This window comes from Elephas maximus, chromosome 9, assembly GCF_024166365.1.
Source record: "Elephas maximus indicus isolate mEleMax1 chromosome 9, mEleMax1 primary haplotype, whole genome shotgun sequence".
Classification (NCBI taxonomy): Eukaryota; Metazoa; Chordata; class Mammalia; order Proboscidea; family Elephantidae; genus Elephas; species Elephas maximus.
The window spans coordinates 65,816,484-65,839,344 of NC_064827.1; the positions used below are offsets into that span (position 1 = coordinate 65,816,484).

The 22,861-nt window shown below is 44.4% G+C and overlaps 1 protein-coding gene across 1 annotated transcript in view; it reads left to right on the top strand.

The window, feature by feature from the left end:
• The window catches only part of PAPPA (pappalysin 1), a 279,871-nt gene that overhangs the window by 213,013 nt on the left and 43,997 nt on the right, over positions 1–22,861 (top strand). Inside the window, exons 14-17 of the mRNA XM_049897266.1 lie at positions 8,784–8,952; positions 11,307–11,490; positions 17,626–17,836; positions 18,603–18,774. Coding sequence (XP_049753223.1) covers positions 8,784–8,952; positions 11,307–11,490; positions 17,626–17,836; positions 18,603–18,774 — 736 coding nt within the window. The remainder of the gene's footprint in view (positions 1–8,783; positions 8,953–11,306; positions 11,491–17,625; positions 17,837–18,602; positions 18,775–22,861) is intronic.

The window sequence follows — 22,861 nt, forward strand, 5'->3', positions numbered from 1 at the left end:
AAATCAATTCAGGTGCTGTGTTCTGACCTAGATTCAAGGGTCTCTGGTCCCTGTGCAGTACTTGGTAGGAATTCAGAGGCCCAAGAAAACAGGATCAGGTTTCAAATGAGAGGTCCAGTTGTAGAAGTCTAGCCAAATCCCAGCTCAACCTAGAGTTGAGAAGAAGGGCTAAGGTGGGGGGCCATATCACCTCAATCCACCCTTGCTGTTCTAAATAGCAATTGAACAGCTTATTATAAAATTCAGTGAGCCACGTGCTTGGAAAAATTTCCTTCCTTCTTTCTTTTCTCCTTTCCCTCCTACCTCCAACCTTCCCTCCCTCTCTTTATTCCTTTCTTGCATGCTTGTTTCCTTTCTTCCACCTCTTTTATTTTTTTGCGCTCTCATTCTTCCTCTATCTTAAACGTTTCTCACTTTCTACATGCTGTCCCATCCAGAGAGAGGCAGTTGTCTGACAGCTAACTTTGAGAAGCCCAACTTTAGGGGAAAACTAATTCCTCACGTGGCTAGATTAATTCCCTCAGCTGGGTGGACTCAGGCTGTGGTTTGGTGGTACCCACAGCCTGGAGCTTAGCACTACTAGAGTCTGTGCACTGATAGGACTTCAGATGTGGAATATTCTATTGCATGAATATGTAGGAATTTATCTTTTTCCTTTTTGAGAGAAATCAAAATGATTTCCATTTTATTGCCAGGATCGTTCTTGTGTGTATTTTGTATGCGTCTGGGTGTTTCTCTAGAGCTACCTCCCAAACTCATTCATGTCATGACACACACGGAAAATGACAGTATGTGTGTGGTACATTGGAGTAAACGGAGGAAATTTAGAGCCCAAAATGAGGTTACTCATGGCCAGAGACCACGGGCTTCAGATTGCTGCCCACGACCTCATCCAACTTCCCCAGACTGCAAAGGGATCAGTGCCTCTCAGCGCGTCATTGGCAACAGTCTCTGATCTGAGGGATATACCTTCAAATGAAACTGCAGTGTCCAAGTATATGTGCATCTTCAATTGTACTGGATACTGCCTGCCTGTTCTACCTGATGCTGTTCAACTCACACCCCAGCAGCAATCTATCCGAGCTCTTGTTGCTCCATGTCCTTGTCAATATGTGGGATTATCATACTCTATTTCTTCCAATCCAAGGGGCTCTGAAGTTGTATACTTCTGTTGTCTTGTCCTTATAAAACTGTGCCACATGAAAGCTGGGAGGGCACTAACAGATCCCCTAGTTTTGCATCCTTGTTTGAGGTCCAGGCAAGAGAAGTGGGTTGTTTAAAGCCATTCAGCAAGCCAGGGGCAAAACAAACATTTGTGTCCCATCCTCAGGACTTTCAGAGCAGCGCTTTCTCCTCTTTGTCTGTGGTTTCAAAACTGGTGTCCGATAGGCCAGATTAGACCACAAACAGTTTTGGTTTGTTTGTCCCTCACTAATGATTTTCTTTGGAGCCCTGGTGGCATAGTGGTTAAGAGCTTGGTGCTAACCAAAAGGTTGGCAGTTCAAATCTACCAGCCGCTCCTTGGAAACTCTATGGGGCAGTTCTACTTTGTCCTATAGGGTCACTATGAGTCAGAGTCAATTCCTTGACAATGGGTTTTTTTTTTAATTAATTTTCTTTAATTAGTTGCCAACATTTAAATATCAACAGAGTTCATATTAAAAAACAGAACTCTCCCTCCTCTTAAAGAAATCAGGAGATCTGAAAACACTAGGCCCCTCAGCGCCACTAGGCCATCTCTGGCTGGAGGGTTTTGCTGCTGCTACGTTGGCTGGACATGTAAGTTCCAACTGGGTGCATCCCACTCAGCCCACCTTGCCTTGCAAGTGGTCTGCCTGGTGTCTGCAGGCTGTTGAGCTTGCATCTCTATTCTACAGAATCTTGCCCAACCTGTCCCGTTACACCATTGGCTCCTAAAATTCCGGGGTAGAAGAGCTTTTTCAAATCACTTCCCCAGAAGCCTCCTTTCCAAACAGAAAAATGAGCTTCTACCACAGTAACTTTCAGTCTCACGTTCCAAGTGATCTTTCAGTGTTAATGCCAAAAACATTTTTTCCCTTCATTTTCTAGCCTGGAGCATGCTGTCTTTTTCGTTGTCCCCATCTGAGCAGCCCAAAATGATTTATAAACAACCTACCTGTTATTATCTCCCCTTCTACATGGCATAATTGCAGCTAAGTAGCAGACCACAGGAGTTCAAGCCATGGGTCAAGGGGCAGAACCAGGGAAAGAGCCTTCACCAGCCTTTTTAACTTCTGGCTTTCTCTATCCTGCTTCAAGTACTGCCCCGTTATTCTCCTTTATACATGACTGGAGTCCATTTGAATTGACAGTGCGGGTGGCAGTTAGGGGGTTGGTGGTGCGATCACATAAGGGAACTACCTCCAAATGGAACTTGAGTCTATAAGTAAATATATTTTTTAAAAATAGAAGAGAAGAAAATGCGTAAATATACAACTAGCTCTGCATCCAAGGAGGGGGTCTCTGCCTTTGCCCAGGTGTAAGAATTTGATTGGTAAAATTATTCATGTCCCTTCCCTCATCCCTCCATCAACTACCTTCCTCCCATCACAGAAATGTCTTAATTTATTTCTTCTTTGGTTATTTTTAGTTGTCTATCCATAACTATTTTATGGGTATCCATAAAATAGTATTAAATCCTCTCTCTCTCTGAAGCTAATGGCTTTCATTTTGTTTTGATTTTTTGTTGTGTGTTTCAGAAATGACAGGGCTGTGTCAGAGTGATTTGGGAAGGGCAGATGGGGTAGCGTTTATCATTTTTGGACAGTGCATTCACACAACTCTTTTTGACCAGCAAAGGAAAGAGCAGGGACTTAGAGGACAGACAGACTGATCTGCATTGGTATTCTGTCCAAGGTGAGTGACTTTGGGCAAGCAATTTAAACTCTCTCAGCCCTATTCTCCTTGTCTCAAAAATGGAAATGATAACACCTCCAAGTGTCACTGTGAGGATGCAGTAAGGTAATGTGAGTAAAACACAGTGGCCAACCCCTGGCATGTATTACTTCTCTTCCCCATTTTCTCCCTGTTTTTGAGCCAGCAAGCCAGGTGCAGGCACAAGTACTGAAAACACAGGGATGCCTCCCTCCCCAAAGTGTATTTTGCAAGACATTACTCCTAAGAAATGCTTCTTGAAAAAAAGTTTGGAAAATGATGTACACCTTAGTCCCTTCTAGAAATTCACATGTGCATTGGAATATTCATGGTTCTGAGAAGTCCTGCAATAAAGAAAACTGATTGATCTCATTAACCCAATGCCACCCATACTCATTTGATCATGACACCTTTTTTCAGGTAACTCGCATGAACATTCTATGGGAAACTATGGGGAACACTGGTCTAATTAATTGCCTAATCATGACCAGGGAATATCCTCCTTTCATAGCACAAAGAGCCAGAGTAGAGAGACCACATTCTCATAGAGCTTCACAGTTTCCAGTACATTTTCTCATATGCTGGCCATTCTGTTCTACAATCACACCAAGCTACAGTCCTGCCCCAGGGCCTTTGCACCTGCCCTTCACTCTACCTGGGGACTTCCTCTGTGCCAAAGCTTTATGTGGCTGATATCTTCATTTTATCCAGGTCTTAGTTCAGGTGCTCCTTCTTTATAGAGCCTTCCCCGGATCCCTCTATATAAAATATTCTGTCCCCACAACAGTCACCTCTATGATTTTGCCTTGTTTTGGTACCTTTACTGAATGTATCTCTACTTGAAATGGTTTTATTTATTGCTTTTATGTGACGCATGTCCTCAACCCTCAAATACACAGGATGACAGGAACCTTATATGTCTTCTCCATTGCTGTATCCTCAGTGTTTACAGCAGTGTCTGGTACACAATAAGGTACTCGATCGAGGTCTGTTGAATGGATAAATGAGTGACTTCTCATTTCGTTTTGTTGATGATCCTGAGAGATAGACCATATTATTGCTTCCACTTTACAGATGAGAAAACTGAGCTGCAAGTTGTTCTATAACTTTCCAAGGTCAAACAACTGATAAATAGCAGAGCTGAGGCAGGAACCTGAATCTGATGGACTGCTAAGCCCCGTGATCTTCCCATTCTGAGAAATACAGTTTTTCAGTTTATCCTTTTCCTATTAAGGAAAACATTCATGTGCACAGAACAACGGGAGAGGGCCCACTTTGACCTTAAAAGTCATTTTTCCCAAGGGCTTCCAGAGCCACCTGGGTCGTCCTAAGATGGGAGCTCATGTGCCTTCTGGGAGTGCAGAGTGAGAATGACCAAACTGTAAGGCATAGGTTAGAAGACCAGCTTGGAAGCTGGTAGCTTACAGAGTAAATCTGTTTAAATTGGAACCATGTGGCTCTTTCCCCCAGTGCTTACACAGCGTGAACAGATGCATTGTTTGGTGTCAAAGCCCTTGCATTGACTCCAGAGTTACAGCCTCTTCGAGGTCTCCACATGGCCCAATCCTGAGGTTGTCAGGTGCAGGAAGGGAAGGAAGAGTCTGAACATCTCAAGAAGTGTTACTTAACCGTTGTTGTCTGGCATTTCAGAAGGGGCAAAGTAGGGGGTGCAAAGCCCACCTCAGTGCTGGCCTGATACCTAAATTAAAGGCTTGTCTTTTGGGGGATATTTTAAAATGTGAATTTGTGTGTGATACATTGGGGAGGCTTTTAGCTCTCCAGCCCTACCCCCTTATGCCTCACCATACTTTTAGCAGATGACAGAGCATGGAGACAAGTGACCAGGTTTCCTGGGGAATCCTGAAACTGGTACCAAGAAAAAACTGAGAATTTCTTCTTAAGCTTATTGTTGTTATTGTTAGGTGCCATCGAGTTGGTTCGGACTCATAGCGACCCTATGCACAACAGAATGAAACACTGCCCGGTCCTGAGCCATCCTTACAATCGTTGCTATGCTTGAGCCCATTGTTGCAGCCTCTGTGTCAGTCCACCTCGTTGAAGGTCTTCCTCTTTTCTGCTGACCCTGTACTCTGCCAAGCATAGTATCCTTCTCCAGGGACTGATCCCTCCTGACAACATGTCCAAAGTATGTAAGATGCAGTCTTGCCATCCTTGCTTCTAAGGAGCATTCTGGTTGCACTTCTTCTAAGACAGATTTGTTTGTTCTTTTGGCAGGCCATGGTATATTCAATATTCTTCACCAACACCACAATTCAAAGGCGTCAATTCTTTGGTCTTCTTTATTCATTGTCCAGCTTTCACATGCATATGATGTCATTGAAAATACCATGGCTTGGGTGAGGCACACCGTAGTCTTCAAGGTGACATCTTTGCTTTTCAAAACTTTGAAGAGGTCTTTGCAGCAGATTTACCCAATGCAATGTGTCTTTTGATTTCTTAACTGCTGCTTCCATGGCTGCTGATTGTGGATCCAAGTAAAATGAAATCCTTGACAACTTCAATCTTTTCTCTGTTTATCATGATGTTGCTCATCGGTCCAGTTGTGAGGATTTTTGTTTCCTTTTTTTATGTTGAGGTGCAATCCATACTGAAGGCTGTGGTCTTTGATCTTCATTAGTAAGTGCTTCAAATCCTCTTCACTTTCAGCAAGCAAGGTTGTGTCGTCTGCATAGTGCAGGTTGTTAATGAATCTTTCTCCAATTCTGATGCCCCGTTCTTCATATAGTCCAGCTTCTCGGGTTATTTGCTCAGCATACAGATTAAATAGGTATGGTGAAATAATACAACCCGGACGCACACCTTCCTGACTTTAAACCAATCAGTATCCCCTTGTTCTGTACGAACAACCTCCTCTTGATCTATGTAAAGGTTCCTCATGAGCACAATTAAGTGTTCTGGAATTCCCATTCTTCGCAAAGTTATCCATAGTTTGTTATGATCCACACAGTCGAATGCTTTGCATAGTCAATAAAACACAGGTAAACATCCTTCTGGTATTCTCTGCTTTCAGCCAGGATCCATCTGACATCAGCAATGATATCCCTGGTTCCATGTTCTCTTCTAAAACCAACATTAATTTCTGGCAGTTCCCTGTCGATATACTGCTGCAGCCGTGTTTGAATGATCTTCAGCAGAATTTTGCTTGTGTGTGATATTAATGATATTGTTCTATAATTTCCATATTCAGTTGGATCACTTTTCTTGGGAATAGGGATAAATACGGATCTCTTCCAGTCAGTTGGCCAGGTAGCTGTCTTCCATATTTCTTGGCACAGACAAGTGAGCACCTCCAGCACTACATCTGTTTGTTGAAACATCTCAATTGATATTCCATCAATTCCTGGAGCCTTGTTTTTCGCCAATGCCTTCAGAGCAGCTTGGACTTCTTTCTTCGGTACCATTGGTTCCTGATCATATGCCACCTCTTGAAATGGTTGAACATCGGCTAATTCTTTTTGGTATAATGATTCTGTGTATTCCTTCCATCTTCTTTTGTTGCTTCCTGCGTCATTTAATATTCTCCCCATGGAATCCTTCACTATTGCAACTTGGGGCTTGAATTTTTTCTTCAATTCTTTCAGCTTGAGAAATGCCGAGCGTGTTCTTCCCTTTTGGTTTTCCATCTCCAGCTCTTTGCACATGTCATTATAATACTTTACTTTGTCTTCTCGAGAGACCCTTTGAAATCTTCTGTTCAGTTCTTTTATTTCATCAATTCTTCCTTTTGCTTTAGCTGCTCGACGTTCGAGAGCAAGTTTCAGAGTCTCTTCTGACATCTGTCTTGGTCTTTTCCTTCTTTTCAATGACCTCTTGCTTTTTTCATGTATGATGTTCTTGATGTCATTCCACAATTTGTCTGGTCTTCGGTCACTGGTGTTCAATGCGTCAAATCTGTTCTTCAGATGGTCTCTAAATTAAACTTATTAGGCCACCAATTATTGCCTGCTTCCTAGAAAGAAACAGAAAAATAAGATCTTTGAGGCTCTGGATGCAAATATAGCTATCTCCATCATGTATGTACTATCTCCCAGGTGTTGGGTTAGACACAGTCAGAGAGGCAGAAGTTACAGAACGGTCACCTAGAAGCTTTCAGTGTTAGGAAACAGCACCTCAACCCGTAGCAAAAATTAAGAGCTATTGCAAGACATTGCCATCGTGTATTTATTGCTATTTAGGAAACGTCTGCTATGCAAGGTATTTTTATTGGCGATGTGAAATAAGCAAAAATGAAACAGGCATTATCTCTACCCTCAAGGAAGTTGTAGTCCAGGAGTTTGAGGTGGGGTTAACAACGAGGATTTTGGAGTCTCACATCTGGGTGGGAATTACAGCTCTGCCACCAACTAGCTATGCACACTTAAATAGGTAACCTGATCTTGCTTAGCTCCAGTTTTTCCAACTGTAAAATAAGTAACACTTAGCTCATAGGGTTGTTGTGAGATGGAGTGAGCTCATGTATATGAGCAAGCAGAGAACAGTAACTAATAGTACCGAGTATCTGCATAACTATAATATAAGGGGAAAGAGCATCCAAGCACAGGGAACATGTTTCTATTTGCATCTGTAAGGATTCACACACATTCCAGCACATGGTAGGTACGCTGGACCTATGTTTTCCATACCTGAAGCATGAAGCAACATTGTTAGAGAAAGGGGAATAGGTCACCTGGAGGGGAGCTCACCTGGGGCAATGAGGGCATGCTTCCTGTAGAAATTTACATGTAACTTGGGCTGAAGAATAGAAAGAATTCAGAGAAGGGAATGGGAGCTGCAGCAAGAAGCAATGCATGTTCCCCATGCCACTTTTCCAACAATTTATGAATCACTTCACTGTGTTTAAAGACCTTCCACATCTCTCACTTCAGTTGAGTTTCATGGCTCTATGATATTGGCAGAACTTGAGAGTACACTGATGCTCACAGAGCAACCTTGCCCAAGGTCACACAGCTTACAGGTAACAGAGCTGAGATTTATTGATAACATTTGTTGTTGTCCTTAGTTGTCACCAAGTTGGCTCTGATTCATGGTGACAACATGTGTAACAGAATGAAGCATTGCCTAGTCCTGTGCCATCATCACATTTACTGGTATGCTCCAGTCCATTGTTGCAGCCACTGTGTGTTTTGAGTGCCTTCCAATGAAGGGGGCTCATCATCTATATAGGACAACATTCTGTTGTGATCCCTAGGGTTTTTATTGACTAATTTTCAGGAGTAGATCTCCAGACCTTTCTTTCTAGTCTGCCTTAGTCTGGAATTTCCACTGAAACCTGTCCATTATGAGTGACCCTACTGGTATTTGAATTAAATTACTGGTGGCATAGCTTCCAGCATCATAGCAACACACAAGCTACCATAGTATGACAAACAGTCAGATGGATGGTGGTTTCATAACATTAGCTACTATGTACTGAGTGCTTAATATGTGCCAGAGATTCTGTTGTGTGCTTTTCCTGAACTAGCTAATTTAATTTTTACAATATCCCTTGAGAGTGGGCTCTGTTATAAAATATGGAGAGGCTTTCATTCAACTTAGTGACTGGCAGAGAAGAAGTACAATAAATACTTGGTATTATCATCATGACCCCATTTTCACATATGGAAAAACTGAGGCTCTGAAAGGATTGAAGCTTGATAACATGCTAAGTTGTCAACTGGCAGGATTTGAACCTTGGTTTGTGCTCTTGATGGTAAACTTTAACTACCACCTCCAGAGTCTTCTTTGCCCAAGCCAGCTCTCCTTCTACTTTTCATTCTGAGCCCCCTAAGGTTTTGGAGAGTGAGACCCTTATCATTCATTGTTCAGTTGGAGTGTAGTTGCCCTGCTGAGAAAACGCCCTCTTACCCTCTTGTTTCTTCCCTCCCCAGCTGTGTGCACTTCGCCTGTGAGGCCACTGACTGCCCAGAGCTGGCTGTGGAGAATGCTTCTCTCAACTGCTCCAGCAGTGACCGCTACCATGGTGCCCAGTGTACCGTGAGATGTCGGACAGGCTACGTGCTCCAGATACAGCGGGATGACGAGCTGATCAAGAGCCAGGTGTGTGCAGGTGCTGGGATCAGAGCCCCTTTCTCAGCCAAAGGAAGGCTGGCTAGATGTCGATCCTGTTCTCTACCAAATTTCCAGCAGTTAGAATAGTGCTGCCACATAGTGGATGCTGAATAAATATTTTAGAATGAATGAGAAGATGGATGGATGGATGATGGAAGGATGGATGGATAAGTGGGTGGATGGGTGGTTAGATGGTTGGTGGTTGAGGGGATGGGTAGATGGGTGGATGGGTGGGTAGGTGGATGAGTGGATAGATGAAAGGATAGAGAGATACTTTGTGTAGGGTGCAAATCTGGAATACCGTGGGCCCAAGCATTTTGGAGTAAAACCCTGACAATCAGAACCATGTCACAATTGAATGGATGGCTTTAGGAAGAGGCAAGCCTCTGTAAGTGAAGTGTTCATTCACTGCAAAGCATCTGTTCACTGTGAACCAGACATCATACTATGTGCTAGAGAAAAGAATGTCATTAAGACGTTAGGAGGAGGGAAGAGGCTATTAATGAGTAATAACCTCACAGTATGTTAAACACTGTAAAGGGAAGTGCAGGGTGCTGTCTAAGTACAGGGGAACTCCAGGAAAGCTGCCTGAAAGAAGCAGCAAGAAAACTGAGAACTAGATAGGTAGGCAAACTAGATAGAGTGTGTGTTGGGAAGGATAGGGAGGGGAGAGGGAAGGAATACGTGCTCTGGAAACAGGCAGGAATTGTACGTGGAAACCTATTGATGAGAAAGAGCTGCCGCAGCCAGAGAATTCTCTTTCCCTGACATCACCCAAGAGGTGAGGCTGAAGAGGTAAGCAGGGGCCACCCATGAAGAGCCCATCAACCTGGTCAGGATGTTTGAAGTTTATTTTAAGGACAACAGGATGCTGTCGAAGGAAGTGACATGGTCAGATCATGGTAGACAAAGGATCTTCTGGCTGTACATTTGGGGGTGGATTACAGTCTAGCAGTAAAACAGGCAGTAGGGAGACCCCTTGGGAGGTTATCAAAGGCATTCATGGAAGAGGGAATATGTCCTGAGCAAGGGTGATGTCAGTGAGTGGATTTGAGAGATGCGGCTGAATGTTGCTTCAGCCGGATGTTGTTGTGAGGTCTCAGATGGGACATGGAGCACTGGGACAAGAAAGCAGTTTAATGGCCCATCCAGCCCTGAGGTTTTAGGATTCCAGCACTGTGTCATTAGATGTAGCCTTCTGTGGGGCCTAGCCAGAAGACTTCTCCTCCATGCTACCAAGCATACAAGGCACATTCCTTATTGCTGGAAATGCCTACTTGTACACAGCTTCTGCACTTGAATAGCTTCCCATTTGGGAGCTCTGGGGACCTTGACTGCTTATCTTAGACACCTACTGCCGTGCATCAGACATGGCAGGTCTGAACTCCTGTGGAAACAATTAGGCTGCTTTGGCAGTGAGGGACCTCTACTCCCTTTGATGTGTGCTTGAGAAGGGAAAATGTCTTCTGGTTTTAAAATCCCACATCAACATTTGGCATCCCCTGTCCCTTGGGATTTGGTGGTCTCCGCGAATGGCAGTATCTAGGCTGCTGATGACTGTCCCTCCCTTGGCTCCATAGTGTGGCCTCACCCTCCCACCTACACAGTGCTATCATCTTCTAGTTTGGTACACATCCTTATCTCTCCTTTCACTTTTTCCAGCCTTGTTCCTTCTTCATGTCTGCCTCTCTTGACTACTGAACCATCGAATCTCAAAGCAGGGAGAAGCTCTTTGAGCAATCTTTGGGTTTAATCTACCCATTTAACAATGGGAGAAATAACACAATGAGAGGAACTTACCTGTGGTCTCATAGCAGAGAGGACAAGCATCCAGGTCTCCTGTATCCCAGAGTGTTGCCCACTCTGTGCCAAACGCTACAACTGGCTCCTTTAAGCTCCTCTAGAGCCAAGAAAAAATGCAAAGATACAAAGTGCCTACAGCTGCACCATGTTTCAGAGTCGAAACCATCACGCCCTGTGAGGTCTCTGGGTGTCAAGATTGTCATCAATAAAATTGAAGTAATAATCTGGAAAACTCTATAGGTAGCAATTGAGAGCATAGACTATGGGTTCAGTTTCCCTTTAGTCTCTTTTCAGCTGTGTAACTTGGGGCTAATTATGCAATGTCTCTGAGGCTCAGTTTCCACAACTGTAAAATGGGAACCAAAATACCTAATGCATACAGTTGTTGGGATCATGAGAAATAAACTAAAGTTAAGTACTAAGTATTGGTCTACTAGGGCCTGGACAAGACTCTGAGCCGTAGCCTAGGGGACAAGGACATTTCCTCACATCTGGGGCTCAGCCTGACACCCCTCACTGTGCCCATATCTGTCTTTCAGACAGGACCCAGAGTCACAGTGACCTGCACTGAAGGCAAGTGGAACAAGCAGGTGGTGTGCGAGCCAGTGGACTGTGGCATACCAGACCAGCACCACGTGTATGCCGCCACCTTCTCTTGCCTCGAGGGTACCACATTTGGCAGCAAGTGCTCCTTCCAGTGCCGTCACCCCGCGCAGTTGAAAGGTATTGGGGCCCTTTGACTTGGCCAAGCTTGTTTCTTTGTGGGAAGCCAACAGATGGCTTCCAGGCCTTCCTTCTGGGCCCCAAACACTAAGTTTGAATGGGGTTTTTTATGTGCTCCTGATTTGTTTCCACAAAATGTATGTATGGAAACTGCCTTGCTGTGCAACTAGGGAAAAAATAGAGTGTAGGTAGAGAACACAGTGAAATCTCCCTCCAGGATCTTTTCTAACTTTGCAAGGAAGAAAAAAGAAAGAAATTGGGAGACAAAGAAAATGAAAAGAGAGTGACATTTGGAACTGAGTTGACTAGTTCTCCATATGATTAGATCCCATTAAGCCGAAGAGGTAAGTGTTAATATCATTCCCGTTTTCACAGAGGACGAAACTGAACCTCACAGGGTTTAAAGAACTTACCCAAGGCTGCACTATTAGTCAGTGGTAGAGTCCACATTGGAAGCCAAGTCTGCCTTTCTCCAAAGCCAACTGCTAGCCCTTAAGAAGGGCTAGCTGGGGTGAGAGGAACGGATGTGGACTGGAAGCATTTAATGGTATCCATCTGGGATAGACACTAGAAATATGGAACTGAATAAAACAGAGTCTGGCATGTTGGAGAAGAGGCCAGATTTTGGAAATGAGTAAGAGGCTGGCCTGGGAATCTTAGAATGTCTGGACTGGCAGTGTCCTTAGAGCTTATCAACACTAACTGGATCATTGGAAAGGTGGGAAAACTGAGGGCCAGTGAGAGGAAGAAACTTGTACAAAATCACACAGCAAGTTGGTGGCATTATTGGGATGAATGCTCCTGATTTCTAGTTGAACATTAGATTCCCACATTCCACACAATTCTCAGAAGTGCCCGAACCCTCTCCTTAGCTTGGTTTATCAGGAGCAACATTGCCCCTCTATCAAAGACCAAAAATACTATCTCACTTGAGCATAAGGTCTCACCTTGGGGTCTATCATTCTATAGGGTGTGCATGAGTGGGCTTCTGAAGGGTAGGAAGGGACTTGCTGAATTTCCCTAGATGTGATATTATGTATGATGACTTTTGAGCATTTTGGGGATTGGCGATACCAATAATTTTGTCAAATTTTCAAATGGACCTCAAGACTACAAAAGGTTAGGAAAACCTACTTGACTAACTGTGAGTCCCTTCAGTGCATGGTTGTGTCTAGTCCTTTTATATTTTCTATCAGCAAGCACAGGACCTGGAACATAGTAAGAGTCAGTAAAATGTATTGACTGGCTGGTTGGATGCATTGGTGAAGGAAAGAAACACTCAGTAAATGTTTAGTTTAAATAATGAACAAAAGACCTATTAACGCCATTAAACTGCCCCAAAAGAAAGGAAGGAAACACTTCTAATACACTGTATTTTTACACAAATAACATGTGCCTTCTACGTTAGTTTGCCTATCGTGCTTCCTTGCATGAGGTATTTTCATAAGAGTGCTATGCTTTTTTTTTTTTTTACAGAAGCATGTAAAAAAATTGGCATTGTGGTGCTTATGAAAATACCTGGGGTGGGGGGGGCGATGGGAAGGGCATGGTGGGCAAAGAAACATAGAAGGTTCACGTTATTTGCTTAAAAATATGGTACATCCCGTGGGTCCCCTCATTTTTACCCACAAAAATTTGAATAAAAAGCTTTAAGCATTTCATTTGAGTGCTCTAAGAATTTAGATCGGAGGGAGATGATGTGACCAGTGGAAATTGTAAACTCTCCAACTTCTAGGCCATCTGAGTCCTTCTCTCAGCCCTACTTGCCCAGATGTGGGGTGTATTAATAACTCCAGACTAGGAAATCATGCTTCTCTCAATCAAAGGCCCTTGGGAAAGAGAGGTGTATAAATTAGCGTTGATTATTACAGCCCTCATTGTGGCTAATAATAATTCTTAATCAAAGTGATTCAGACCCTTCTGCCATTGCTTCTCTGCTGACTATGGGGGTTGGGGGGTGACCCCTGCTGTGTAGATGAAGCCCTAGGAGGACCATCATTTTGTTAGTTGTTGATCCCAACTTTGCTCTTCTTTTAAAAATACAAGTTGCCACATTCACCCTCTAGAACCAATTGACATTTCATGCAGCTGAGTCCTGAGCTCCATCTGGTGCACAAATTTCAGGTCTAAGGCTTTTGCCTGGATATGCTGGAGCAAGAACTGGGAAAAAGTCTTGCTAACTCTCTCGAGGTTGTTAATGCTACCTCCTTTGCCTGTCTTTTCAAACCAGGAGTTAAAGAGGTGATTGTCTTAGTCGTCTAGTGCTGCTGTAACAGAAATACCACATGTGGATGGTTTCAACAAACAGAAGTTTATTCTCTCACAGTCTAGTAGGCTAGAAGTCCAAATTCATGGTGCCAGCTTCAGGGGAAGGCTTTCTCTCTCTGTTGGCTCTGGAGGAAGGTCCTTGTCGTCAGTCTTCCTCTGGCCTAGATGCTTCTCAACACAGGAACCTCAGGCTCAAAGAACATGCTCTGCTCCCAGCGCTGCTTTCTTGGTGGTGTGAGGTCCACATGTCCCTCTACTTATTTCTCTCTTTTATATCTCCAAAGAGATTGGCTTAAGACACAATCTAATCTTGTGGATCTCATCAATGTAACTGCCACTAATCCATCTCATTAACATCATAGGGATAGGATTTACAACTCATAGGAAAATCACACCAGATGACAAAATGGTGGACAATCACACAATACTGGGAATCGTGGCCCAGGCAAATTGATACACGTATTTTGAGGAAACACAATTCGATCCATGACAGTGATCAAAACAACTTTTTTTTTCTTAATTATTTTGTTTGTTCCCCTTTCTTCCCTTCCAGTCTTAAATTTCCCTTTCCCTGCAGCATGGTTTAAGGAAAAATAGCACCAGCTATGGAATTGGAGAGACTGGTGCCCCATTCCTGGCTTTGCCCCTTACCCACTGTTTGGTATTAGGTGAGAGAATTCACATCTGTGAGCCTCAATATCCTCATTTATAAAGTAAGCTTACTAGTGCACACTGGTCAGTTGAGAATTTTTTAAAAATGACCAGTGTAAACCCAAAGCCAGAGTAAGCACATAGTAAATACTTATTTTCTCCAAGGGGAACCCTGTGAGGACCTGTGTGATGGCTGATCATCCAATATTATGGATTGAATTGCGTCCCCCAAAAATGTGGGCCAACTTGGCTAGGCCATGATTCCCAGTATTGTGTGATTGTCCACCATTTTGTCACCTGACGTGATTTTCTTGTGTGTTGCAAATCCTACCTCTATGGTGTTAATGAGGTGGGATTAGCAGCAGTTATGTTAGTGAAGCAGGACTCAATCTACAAGATCACATTGTATCTTGAGTCAATCTCTTTTGAGATATACAAGAAAGAAGCAACCAGAGAGACATGGAGACTTCATACGACCAAGAAAGTCAGGCCAGGAGCAGAGTGTGTCCTTTGGACCTGGGGTCCCTGTACTCGGTTATTTTGGAACCTAATCTCTAACATCAGCACTCTTACCTCTACGGAGAACCCCAGGCTCAGAAATGCTTTCACCTATGTCCTGAGTCAAGTTCCCCAGGAGATACCGGCAGGTAGTGGGGACGGGAGACGCGGAGTTGATGAAAGCCAATAAAGCTACTTGCCACTGGGGCCAACTAGAGCTCAATCCCTCTGGGGAAACTCTGGGAGACGGTATAGTATAGTGTAGTGGCTACAGCTGGAGCATGGAAATACTGATTCTGCACAGTTTAATGTCTGCACCTCCTGGATTTTCTTTGTTGTGGGGGTGGGGGTGGAGAGGGCATGTCCATGGTCCTGAATCACCAGTTCCCGCTGGTTCTTCTCTTGACAGTGGCATGCTGCTAACTCCTACTCACCTTCTCCCAGAATTTCCATTCCTGGTTTGCATTTTCTCTCTTAATTAACATTTTGCAATTTTTTACATTATTCTGCCACAAAACAAAACATGGTCATTTCACAATTTACAACTTGCATAGCTGATGTGGAATTTTTTTTTTAGGAGTCCCAACACTTTTTCTACAGATATTTTATCCCTCTTGGAGGATTTGTTGAGGGTGTGCTTCCCATGTCTTTTACAGCTTCTTTTCCCACTAAGCTTGTGCTATGGTTGAGTACCCCCAAAGCACTGCCCAGATGGCAAGGGCAGTATGAAAAGAAGCTGGTAGTCTCTGGTGTTCTGGAAGCCTCTCTGCTTCGCTGGAAGCCAAATGAATCACCCTTCTGTACCCTTTACTCCTTGACTAGCTGTAGAAACAGCTGTAGTTTGCAGTATCACAGTGCATCCACATAGAAGCCTCTTCGGGGTGTACAAACTGGTTTTTCCTCATCATATGAATCGCGCTCAAAAAGGTGGAGAAAGAAGAAAATATAGGGGGATAAGAGAAGAGGAGCCAGCATAAGATTGTAAACTATTCTCTCTCCTTTCTTATCCTGCTTTATTTTTCCCCATAGCACTTAACCACCTTCGAACATACCAAATAATCTACTTTCTCAGTACAATTTGTGTGTCTCTCTATCTCACTAAAATATAAGCTTCAAGAGGGCAGAGGTTTTGTTGGTTTTGTCCACTTCTTTGACCCCAACATACAAAACAGTACCAGACATATTATAAGCACTGAATAAATGCTTGTTGGATGACTGAAGGCTTCAGCTCCCATGGTCCTTACTGATCTGCTGGTGAAGGTAAAAGCTTAGGAGAAAGAGGAAGGAAGGAAGAAAGAAGAAAGGAAGTTAAGAAGCAAAAAAGGAAATACACAGTACTTTTCTGGACACTTCATGAACTGTTTTTTCATTTAACCTTCTCATTGCAATTGTTTTCTTTCTTCAGATAGGAGAGTTGAGGTGTGACTCTCTCACAGTGGATAACACAGCCCTGCTGAATAGATAGAGCCAACTTCCCAATAAAAACAACTGCCTTGGTAGTGATACAAAACTAGTTTTGAATCCCAGTTTTGTCTTTTACTAACTATGAGAACCTGGGCAAGTCACTTTATTTCTGTGATCCTCCGTTTCCAAGTGGAAATTGTCACATTTATCTCATTGTCAGTTGTCAGAAGAAATGAGATGACATATCAGAAGCACTCAGTACCTAGTAAATGCTCAATAAATGTCAGCTTTCTCCCTATAACTCTACCCTTCACCATCAGACCTTCTAACCTTCAAATCCTGGAACCTCCAACATGCTTCCAGCCTTAGTTGTCAACACCATTCAGTGATAAGTGGGAAGAGGAGAATTTCGTTGGGAAATGCAAGTTTCAGTTCCTCCTCTAATTGTCTTAGGAGAGTTTTGGGCAGTTTGTACCTTGGTAATATACGATCTGGCAGTGAAAAGCCTAACTCCCCATGTTTTACTTTTAGTCTCAATGTTCCCCATCAGGCCAGTTTCCCAATGGTAATCAGCACGTCTGTCAGAGCTGGCACGGGCTGCAGGGGAAGTGCTGCTCGTTCAGCTGCTTTGGCAAAGCATCACTGAACACTGGGGCCTGCAAAGAAAATCAAACCTCCAGACAACACAATGCTGTCACTTACAGGCATGGAGGAGGTGGGCTGGGGCAGTTATGGGGCACAGGAGCCAAGGGGGAGTGGTGCCTTGAGATCACATGGCAGACTGATATGGAAGCCCTGAGTAGATTCTGATAGAAGCTTGCAATGCCAGTTATTAGAAGGCAAGTACCTTCATCACTGGGCTTGTGTGCCCAACCTGAAAAACATGAAAGATGGATTAAAGGATTGTGGAGGACGGTTTTTATTGCTGCACAAGACGTTCGGGATCAGGAGTCAGGAGGCTTGAATTTGAATTCAGTGTAGATACGGAGCAAGCCACTCCCCCAGTGTGGGCCACTCTTCTTTGTGGCAGCTCTCTTGATCTCCCCAGGCTCCTCAATTGTCAGCAGTTCGAATCCACCTGGTGCTCCTTGGAAACCCTATGGGGGCAGTTCTCCTTTGTCCTATAGGGTCGCTATGAGTCAGAATCGACTCGATGACAATGGGTATGGTTTTTTTGGTCTTCAGTTGTAAGTGGAAGTGTTTGGCATTTCACCGGGAGGATCTTTGGGTCTCCTTAAGCCCAGGCAACTCATGAGTTATCCTGGCTACCAGAGACCCCTCCCTCTGCTAACCCTGCCTAACTGTGTCCTCCAGGCAACAGCAGCCTCTTGACCTGCATGGAGGATGGGCTGTGGTCCTTTCCGGAGGCCGTGTGTGAGCTCATGTGCCTGGCTCCACCCCCGGTACCCAATGCAGACCTACAGACCGCCCGGTGCCGGGAGAACAAGCACAAAGTGGGCGCTTTCTGCAAGTATAAGTGCAAACCCGGATACCACGTGCCTGGCTCCTCTCGGAAGTCAAAAAAGTAAGTGGGGCTGGAAACACAAACTCCTAAATTCTGGAGAGGAGGAGAGCCAGGTTTGGCTCTCTGATTTGAAGGAAGTGTTCATTTCTTTACTGGAGGCAGTACCCATCCTTCATCCTTTCCTGTCCTGTGGGAAGTTGGAAGTACATTATTGATACTATTAGATCTGGGTCAAACAGAACTAACTTTAAGTTCCAGTTTGGCTGCCTACTGCCTGTGTGACCTCAGGCAAATGACTTCACTGCTCTGGACCTTTCAGTTCTACCCTGTCTTATAGGGTCGCTGTGAGTCAGCAGACTTGACGGCAACAGGTTTGATTTGGTTTGGTTTTAAGATGGGAACGATAATAACAGTTGCCAGATAGGTCTCTTGTGGATACTAAATGAGGATATGTATGTAAAATGCTTACGAAGTGCCCGGCAAGCTGTAGTTGTTCATTGAATGGTGGATATTAATATCATCATTGTACCAACACCCCTCAGAACCTGTGGAAGAAAATGAGAGGACAAGGGGCTGGCAAGGCGTGAATTGTATCTCAACCCACATGTCTGACATTGCTCCCTGCCCTTGCTGAAAAAATTCTGTGAATGAATTTTCCTTAATCCTTAACACATGTACCTCATCACCCAAAAGAACAGGTAGGGAATCATGGATGGGAAAAGGAAATGAGAGGGCAGCTGGCTCCAGAGAAACTTGAGTGTTTCAGTGGGGTAGGGGTCAGTCCATTTAGTCACCGAGATGTCTCTTCTTTCATCATTTCTTGAAGACGGGCCTTCAAGACACAGTGTACCCAAGATGGCAGCTGGCAGGAGGGAGCGTGTGTTCCTGTGACTTGTGACCCACCTCCACCCAAATTCCATGGGCTCTACCAGTGCACTAACGGCTTCCAGTTCAACAGCGAGTGTAGGATCAAGTGTGAAGACAGTGATGCCTCCCAGGTAAGCCTCCTTGAAGTTGAGATCAATACTCTGGTTCCTCTCTATGGTCAAAGACCAGACTATACTATACCTCTCTCTTGAGACATCAGTTGGCTCCTCAAGCATAAAGTGAAAAAGAACCACATTTAGCAGTTTTGAGAAAGCTGTGGAAGAAAGAGTGAGGAGAAGGGTATGGCAAGGCTTGAAATTTATCTTAATCTGTGTGTGACTGAAAGTCTGACACTCTTGTCTGTTGAAGGAGTTCTATGAATGAATTTTCTTTAATTTCTAAACATACCCCTCACCACCAAATGGGCTAGGTAGGGAGTCATGAGTGAGAAAGGGAAATGAGAAGCCAATTGGCTTCAAAGAAAACTTAAGTCTACAAGGAGCTCTACCTTCATAGCACTAACCAATTAGGGTTGATACCCCAAGCCCTATGTTTCACAGGTGTTCAAGGATCATCAGCCAGATGAGATCAGAGTTCAGTCAACTGGGCCTCAGTGCAGGTGGTACTATCTTCACTCATTCTTTATTACCTGTTGCCGTGGAGTTGATTCCGACTCATAGCGACCCTAAAGGACAGAGTAGAACTGTGTCATAGGGTTTCCAAGGCTGTAACCTTTACAGAAGCAGACTGCTGTATCTTTCTCCTGTAGAGTGGCTGGCGGGCTCGAACTGTCGACCTTTTCGTTAGCAACCACGCGCTTAACCACCGCACCACCAGGGCTCCAAATTAGAGCCTATGAAATACCAGGCACTGCCCTGGGGACCATGATCAAAATGGTCAAAAGTGAATTAAATATACATCCTTTTCTCAGTTTCCCAAACTACCATCCTCAACTGTATTCCCTCCTTCTACATCCAAAGATTACCAAGTCTTGTCCATTCTCCATCCAAAACATCTCCTGAAGTCATTCTCTTCTCTCTGTCCCCAGTGCTACCGCCCTAACTCAGGATGCCATCATCTCTTTCCCAGGTCACTGCTCAGCTTCTTGCTCAGCTCCCTGCTTTTGCTCCCTTACCTCTCTCCAGTTTGGTCTCTACATTTCAGCTACAGTGACTGGTTTGAAGCATAAATCGGATCATGACAACTCACCTACATAAAGCCCTTTTAGAACCAGTGACTCCCATTTCCCTAAGGACAAAATTCCAACTCCTTAGGGTGGCATTCAAGACTCCTACCTCTTGACCAATAGACTGACCTCCCATCTCATCTCTGCATTCTCTACCTTAAAGAGTTCTCTTACCTCTCTACCTGCCTGGCTGCTCGTCATCCTTCAAGATTCAGTTTGGGCACCCTTCCCCCCAGGAACCCTTTCTGATACCCCTCCCTTCTGATGAGTTGAGTGCCTCTCCCATGTGTTTCCACTTCAAAGCATTGACCACACTGCGCTGTAATTGTCCACTTTCATTTCACTTTTCCCGACTAGGCTGTGAAGTCCTTGACCTTATCTTTAATCTTCCCAGTGTCTTCAGCACTTAGGACAGTGTGAGGTGCCTAGTAGGTGCTCAGGAAATGACGTTGAACTAAGGGCATTAAAGACCCACAATGAACATCTAGACCAATTACTCATTTTCCAGATGAAAAAACTGAAACTCAGAGAAGTTACTTAACCACCCAAAGTGACACTGCCGGTGCTGGCTATGTCACAGTGAAAATCCAGGTCTCCCCAGCTGTGGGTAAAAAAAGAATGGGTAAAAAAAGAATGGGTAGACTGACTTAAATAGACACTCCCTGAAAATCCTTGCTTTCAAACTCACGGGCATCTGTACCCCGAGTCATTCTCATCCTTGACTGTCGTGGAAGCAGAAGCCAGTGCCAGAACAAGCAAAGGCCAGAGATTACCATGGGCTCACGCAGGCTGATCAACTTCCTTCTCACTCCCTTACATAAAGCTGTTGCTAACAGTTACCCAGACTGCTGAGCCAAATAGTATTCTGGCCGTGGTCCTGTTATCAAACTGAAACCCAGTCTGCCTGGGGCCTGCCAAGTAACTTTCATGGCCAGTTTGTATTTAAAGGAGAGGAAAATGTAAATTTATCAGACGACTCAAGCAGCTCTGTTTGGCAACTGGCGGAGAGGCTATACTCAAAGGAGCAGGGTATTGCTTGTCAGCTCAAAGAATGAGGGAGTGTGTGCCAAATGGGCTCCTAATACAATTGACGTTTCTAGTTTGTACTGAAAGTGAATTTCCTCTACCCTTAGACCAGGGGCCTGAGAGCCAAATCTAGTATTCACCTCAGATCCCCTCTCACTGCCTGTAAACACAGCAGAAACCTACGGCCCAGAGCATATTGAATCTAGCAGCTTTGTATGGAAGAGTTTTTTGTCTCAAACAAGTTTCAGATTCTAATAGGGGAGGAAGTAGGAGGGGGAGGGGGGACATTGTAGGGAGAGTCACACACTCCCTCCCCCTGCCACTAAAAGCAAATTTAAAAATAACCCCTCTCCCTACTTCATTCATTCCTTGGGAGCCAGCATGATGTGGGACCTGAACTCTGAATTTGAATCCCAGCTCCACCACTTACAAGCTGGAGGACCTTGGGCAAGCTACTTAACTCTCTAAAACTCAGTTCCTCATTATAAAATGGAAGGAGATTATACTACCTACCTCATAGCTTATATGTGAGGATTAAATGAAGTAATGAAAGTAGGGAGTGAAATTGTGCAATGTACAACCTATGCACACATACGTGACTGCTCTGGGAAAGACACAAATGAACTAGTTTAATGTTAAGGTCACTTCTAGTGGTGAGAATCCCTGATGCTCCATCTGGGCTCCTAGAGGTTATAGAACCAAAGGCAATGTCTTGAAACCTAGTCCTCTAGCTGGCAGCCCTGTGCCAGCTCTAGAAAGTCAGAGAAGGAAGCATCCATCCTTCATAACAGCTCTAATTTTTTTAACGTTTGCTGGGTGCCAAGCTGGTGGTGCAGGCTTTCTCTTGTTTTGACAACTTCCAACAAACACTTGAAAAAAAAAAAAAAAACATATCCCCATTTTACAGATGAGGAAAAAAGGCCCTGGGATGGTAAGCTCTTACCCATAGTTACGGTTATAAGTTAACAAGTGTCATTCTGACTCCCCAACAGAGAGAGCAAGGATTTCCTGAACAGGCTAGGGATCCAAGCCCCAGGCAGCTAGAGGGAAGTGTTAATTGTCTCAGGACTTAATTCAGCTCAGATGCTCCCGGGGCTGTCCGAGGTGATGACTCAAACCCAGTTCCATGTGAAAAGCACTGTGGGGGCTTCCTAGGTGATTAGGGGAGCAGGGGCATGGGATGGGGACAGGGTCTATAGGAGGTGCCTGCACAGGGTCTGCTGTGGGAAAGGACGAAGGCTAAAGGACAAAGTAAGTAATGCACTTAATGGCGGATTTCAGCAACTGAGCAGGAGCAACAGAGGAAGGGTGGAAGTGGAGTCAATAACACATCCGGGTCATTGCATGAATCACAGAAGTTGGCCGTAAGAGCCTTTCTGCCACAAGTGGTGTGGATTGGCCCCTGCCTTTATGAGTTCTGCTGTGGACACTATACAACTCTTATGCGGACATGTCTCGGCAGGCAGGAGCAGCATCTTGTTATAGGGTTGCCAAAATGCTTGCCCAAACATCGCAGGACCTCCTAGAAGAACCACTGGAAGAAATGTTACAGACCTATGTGACCTTAGAGCTGGGCAGGGACCCCCACTGCAACCCACTTATATTGCAGATGAAGCCATTGAAGCCCAGGCAGAGGAAGAGGCTTACCCCAAAACACACAGCAAGTTACTGGCAGAGCTAGGTCTTAAATCAAGTCTTACGTTCTCTAACCACATCACTGCACAAGCCTCACTTTCTGTCCATCCCCACCTCTGGGGCTACACAGCACCACTGTAATTTACTCGGAGGAAGCAAAGTGAGTGTAAAAGCATTGACTGGGAAAAAAGGTAAATAATTAACAGCAGCTTTAACTTACCGAGCACTTACTATGTGCCAGTCGCTGCACTCAGTGTTTTCCACTGATCTCTTCATTTAAGCCCCACAGCTCCGAGCACACTGTTCCTATCGTACAGATGATCAAACTGAGATTCAGGAGGTAGAGTGGCTTGCTCCATGCTTTACAACTA